At 31.8% G+C, this 6,000-nt stretch overlaps 1 protein-coding gene across 12 annotated transcripts in view; it reads right to left on the bottom strand.

Annotated features, from left to right (window-relative positions):
• Window positions 1-704: 704 nt before the first annotated feature.
• Window positions 705-6,000, bottom strand: part of ODF2L (outer dense fiber of sperm tails 2 like) — a 36,793-nt gene continuing 31,497 nt past the window's right edge. For all 12 annotated transcript variants that reach the window (XM_074266329.1, XM_074266339.1, XM_074266330.1 and 9 more), the window contains 2 exons: window positions 5,266-5,391; window positions 705-854 (listed from right to left, as the gene is read on the bottom strand). In XM_074266329.1, the coding sequence (XP_074122430.1) occupies window positions 726-854; window positions 5,266-5,391 (255 nt within the window). In that variant the 3' untranslated portion in view covers window positions 705-725. The remainder of the gene's footprint in view (window positions 855-5,265; window positions 5,392-6,000) is intronic.

Below are 6,000 nucleotides of genomic sequence, written 5' to 3'. Positions count from 1 at the left end.
AAGACCTGGATGCAAGTTCTCCTTTAGCTACATATGAGCAGGTACCTTTGAGAAAGATTTTCTTCCTCCTTCCAAAAAAAATGATAATGTCTGTGGCTAATGTCTGATCTCCATAAAGAATGGACTTCAATACAATGTGTCAATTGTTATCACTAGTCTCTAACTAAATACAATCCAAAGTTAGTATATTTTAAAAGAGATTATGTTGACTTTTTTAGCACTTGTACAAACAAAAATGTCAAAATGCACTGGTTTGGGAATTATATATGATACTACAACCACCAAAAACCAAAATCTAGACAAATATTTCCTTTTTTGTTATCAAGATATTCAGCATTATAATTTATACCATTTATGTATTTTCAAGGTGTATGTAACAGACTAGGCCTAGAATCATTACAATTGGGGGGGGGGGGGAGAGGGAAAGGGCCTGAAAAGGAATTGAGTATTTATGAAATAATGATTCAGCTTTCTTTTTTTTCTTTCTTTCTTTTTTTTTTTTTTTTTTACTATAACCAAAACATTAGAAGCCAAAAGTATTTCATCAGGTATTCTCCAATCATGAAAAATGATTACAGCAATCTTGCTTTATCCAGTGTTACCTGAATCATCAATTACCCTCCAATACTATGTGCATGGTCTTGCTATTGGTGCATAATGGTCATTTTGGGATCCTTAGTAAAAAATCAAAAGACAAACTGGAATGGAATAAAATAGAAATTATTTTATCCAAACATGGTTACATAAGAATTTTTAAGAAATTGTACATAATTCAGTATGCTTTCATTTTGATTCTCTGTCTTTTCAAGGTTATGTTGTATCTCTTTCAAACAAATTTCTTGGCGTTGTTCCTTCTAAATAAAAAAGTGAAAAATGCATTAGTGACACAATTTATACCAAAAAATACAAAGCAACAATAGCAAAATATTACTGTTTTGGGGGGAGGGGAAGAGAAGAGGGAGAGAATAGACTTTCAAATCTGCCATGTTATTTGACTTATTTCTTATTAAGCTTGTTATAATCTGTACACGTATATCCCACTATAACAGGATTCATCAAAACAAAGACGCAGCCACACCTGGGTTCTAGTTACATTCCCAAAATGAAATTAAAAGATAGGTTGGCTATCCCCTGGATGTTCAAAAAGAGAGATTTAATTTTTGTTCTCTGACACTGGCATTATAAATAGGGTCTGCCACATTATCTAACATAGTATTATTAATATTTAATATAATTTATACATTGTCAGAACCAGTCTTCTTCAAAGTCTTTATTTTTATAAGAGCAAAATAATAAAATTCCACATTTATTTTAGTTATTTATTCTTAAACATTAAGACTTTTCTTTTTACTAACTTCATTTCATAAGAGAAATTTTAAAATGAAAATTGTCCTTCATTCTTGATCAAAGAACTATTTTTTGTACTATCTACCATGGATTTACTACTTGTGATTACTGAATGTACTTCAGAGCAAGGACAAGTTGCAGGAACTGCTAAATGTTAAGTTTTTATTTTCAAATCCTGCACTGGCACTTAATAGCTCACTAGCTGTGTGACTCTGGGCAAGTAATTTTACTCCCACCCTCAACTTCCTCATCTATAAAATGAGGGTGACAGAGGCATTTATCAAATCTTAAAGTGTCCTATAAATGACAATAGGGAAATCCCCTTTCTTCTAGAACTTATCAAGTGATCAATAAATGTTTATGAAATCAAGTCCCATTTACTTATGCATTATAAAGTGGCTTTTCCACAATCCAACCACTTAAGATTCCACAGAAAGATTAAAAAATGGTAATAATTCTAATGGTTTGCTGGATCTCACATTCACTAAAATAACTCCTTCCTTGTAGATGAAATACTTCATCCATAAATCCTTCTATCACAGAAAAGCAAATTTCAGGATCCTAGAGATAACCAGAGTCCAGCTACCTCTGACACCAATACAGTCAAGGGCTTGGGTCAGATCAAGAACCCAATGGTCAATGGCCTTTGGACAAGAGTTGTCATTGCATCCATTGTGGGCTCTTGGCCTATGACCTTAGTGAAGCTAAGGGCACAATAGTGACTAAGAGATAACCCATAAAAGCAACATTGCTATGCATAAAACAAACAAACAAACAAAAAATCTCATTTGGCTCCTGGGCTTTCTCCTGTTCTGTGGTCATAGCATATAAGGGCCTATTTAGGAAAATCAGGCCAAGAAATTTCTCTGCTTTAATCTTCTGACAAGAAGGCTCAAAGTAGGTTCACAGAGGTTCACGTTCTTGTTAGAGCTATTGGGAAAAACCACCATCTTTTAATTCTCATAGCTCAATTGTCCTATGTTCATGACTGTTGTTATCAGTAAGTAGTTAGCATTTAATTATTGAATGATCAAATCATTAATAACTACATAATGACCTACTGAATGTAAAACACTGTACATAGATAATATCTACATTAATAACTACAATTTCTGCCTTCAAAGAGATAAGAAATAGTGTCAAGCAAGCAATTATTGGTAGTCTGCTATGTGTCTACCAGAGTGAGAAATAAGAGACATGCACAATCTTTTAAGCAATTTTTAAGCATATCTAGACGTTTGATCCATAACAAATGATGAAATAAATATAAAATGTTTTAGCATCATAAAATGTTTATAGAGCCTAGGAAAAAAAAAAGAAGACATCACTTAGTTTATATCATATTTTCTATTTTATTTTAGCAGCTTCATTTATAAAAAAACTAATCTTTATTATTTAACATAGTAACTAGAAAATCAAATTAATAGCAATTAAAATAAGTTTAAAATTTAGGAGAGCAATGTTAAAACAATCCAAAATGATGTAACCTTGGTCATGATGAAAATTTTATTACTATATTTGTTGATGACTTAATGGCAAATCCTGAATATCATTTAATTTTTTAACTTTTCAATTTTTCATCTTTTCACTCTGGAAGGAAAAAGGAAGGGAAGGAGCAACATTATTTTTCCACTACTAGATAGTATTCAGAATAAGAAAGAGCTAAAAACAAAGACATTGACAAAAAGGGCTTGTAGGGACAATTAGAGAAAGGACCAGGATGACTTTATATAGTTAGATGGGAAGGAGGAGCAGTCCAATTTTCATTTGGTGTTTGAATGGCCTAGAGGAATAAGTGACCAGAAAAAGAATTCATATTCAAGATAAGCAAGTGAGAATAGCTCAGAGATCAACTACATCTTCAAGTGTGACTATGAAAGAAGGCACTTCCAGGGATACCTGAATGTGATTAAGACTGGAAAAAAAGCAATTCTCCCAATTTTCAAAAAAGAGAAGATATTAGCCTCTGCTAATTGGAAGTCAATGAGTTTTTACTTTATTCCTACTAAAATTTGAGAGTAGATCATTAATGTTTGGTAAACACCTAGAAAAGGAAATGATTATTACAAAAACCAGTATGTCTTCATCAAGAACAGGTCATGATAGATTATTATTTTTCCCATAGGTTATAAAATTGGAAGATCATGGAAATCAATCAATAAATATTTATTAAGTGCCTGCTGTGTGCTGTAGATATAGTTTCCCTAGATCTTAACAAAAATCTTCTTGTGAGAAAGATGAAAAATAGTACCCTAGATGAAGACAAAATTAGATGGAATCAGAGCTGGCTGAATGGTTAAACTCCCCAAAATATTAATTTATGATTCATGTCAACTTAAAGAGAAATCTCTCTAATAGCAAGATTTCATGTCTGGCCCTATTCTGTTTAACATTTTTATTTATAAATAATTTGGACAACAACACAGAGGCCATACTAATTAAATCTGTAGATGATGCAAACTTGGAAAAGATTCCTAACACACTGAATGACAGAGTTGAGATCTTGGGAATCTATTACCCTATATGAATTGAATAGAATACAATTAAATAGGGATAAATATAAAACTTGGGTTCAAAAAATCAACTACAGTTTTAAAAATAGGAGTAGAGAGTAGTTTGTCTGAAAAAGATCTGGTAGTTAAAGAGGATTTTAAGTTCAATATAATTTAGCAATTGTGTTATGGAAGTCCATGGAGATAATGCAATCTTGGGGATTGTGTGAAGAGACAAATCTTCTAAAAATAGTGAAGGGCATGGTCCTTTGATACTCTGCTCAGACTATGTCTGGAGTACTGCCTTCCATTACAGGCCTCATGGTATAGGAAGGACAGCAATAAGTTAGAGAGAACCTAGAAAAGAGCAACATGCTGACAAAGGGCCTAGAATCCAAACCCCACCAGGAAATGGTTTGCTTAACCTAGAGAAGTGACAGGAAAAACATGACAAATGTTTTCAAGTGTTTGAAGCATTACTATAAATAAACTATTTTGTTTATGAATAAACTATTTTGGTTACATTCAGAAGGCAGAACACCAAAGGGAAGGAGTCGCAAAGAGGTAAATTTTGTCTTGATGTCAGTAGAAAGAACTAGCTAACAACTAGTGGCTGGAACTCCTGTTAAGAGGCCAGGGGATACCCCTAATTTGAAGTCTTCTAGTAGAAGCTGGAGAACCACTAATCAGGCAGGTTAGGTTGAGGATTCCTTTCCAGGTTTTGGTTGAACTAGATAGACTCCGAGGTACTTTCCACCTCTAAATTTCTGTGATTCTACAGTTTCAGTGATTTTCTGGTTCCTAGAAGAAAATAGTGCAATAGCATTTTCTATGTCATCTCCAAATCCACTTGTTTTCAGTTAAGTTAGTCATGCACAGTAATAGTTATAAAAGGACCTCATATGAACTATTTAAAAAAGAACTGAATAGACTAGTGTGATATTATTATTTCATGGCAAAAACAAAGGCAAACTATGTGTCCTAATCTAGATACCTATATAAAACGAAAACAAATCAAAATATCTAAAATTTAACATGCTTACTCGAGGCATATTGGGCTACCTTGCTCATGTAGTAATTGAATATCTTCAACTTTGCACTGTTTTTAAAAAACTAATGACATGGAATTAATTATTTTAAGTTTATAAGTATCATGAAGTGATTACCATAAAAAAAGCAATATTCAGGGAAAAGCCCAGAACAGACTCATGGAAAGTATAATGGATATTCCTGAGAAAGCAAAGAGGAGAAAGTACAGCACAGACACTTAAGCAAAAACTTGATATTGCATATTACTTTTTGTCATATTGTTAGCTATACTCTTTTCAAATACATTATTCTGCTAAATATTTAGGTAAATTGTGTATAGATAATTAAAAAGCTTATTAATTTTCTACAATAAGAAATGAAAACATGCTATACTCACAGTATTTAATATGCAAACAAGCTGGTTTTGTTCTTCATTTTTTTTCCTAATCTCACTTTCCAGGTCTAATATTTTTGTTTGTAAAGCCTGCTCTCTGGATGTCATTTTCTCTATTTCTTCTGAAACCTGAAATTTTGATAGTAAAAGAAAATAACTATAGATATGTATTTATGTTTGCTTACTAACAATTTAAAAGCCCTGTTTGTTGTTTTCATCGCTATTCATTATATCTCAAGATGATGAAGTTAAATGATTTCTCTTAGTGGGAGAAAGTACAAAGAAATATTAGCTAACAAGTCAGATAAATATTATTTTCCTTGAATAATAACTCCAGTATATACTGCTGTTGAGATTATAAGCTAGCTGTGGACTGGAACCATATCATTTTACTTTTATACCTCAAGATATTTAACAAAAAACTAGATACAGAATAGATACAAGTAAACACTTCATTTCCCTTTCACAAATGTTTATTTGTAAATGTTTTAAACACATTTTAAACTCCATTTATGCAAGGAAACTTTTCTAATTATACAACTTGACAATTGAACTTGTGGGGGAACAGATGAACTTTTATAATCAAATAATTTTAATTAGACTTATGATATGAACTTTCAACTAATTGAATTATTTTCTAAATATTCTGAACTATATGTTCGAATTTTAAATTTCTGACATTTAATAAGTTCTGATTAGTGCAAATAACAAACTCCATGAAACATTTGCATTATTCAA

This window comes from Sminthopsis crassicaudata, chromosome 4 (genome assembly GCF_048593235.1).
Source record: "Sminthopsis crassicaudata isolate SCR6 chromosome 4, ASM4859323v1, whole genome shotgun sequence".
NCBI classification, from domain to species: domain Eukaryota; kingdom Metazoa; phylum Chordata; class Mammalia; order Dasyuromorphia; family Dasyuridae; genus Sminthopsis; species Sminthopsis crassicaudata.
The sequence above is the reverse complement of the archived record's forward strand: the minus strand, read 5'-3'. Positions and strand labels throughout refer to the sequence as shown.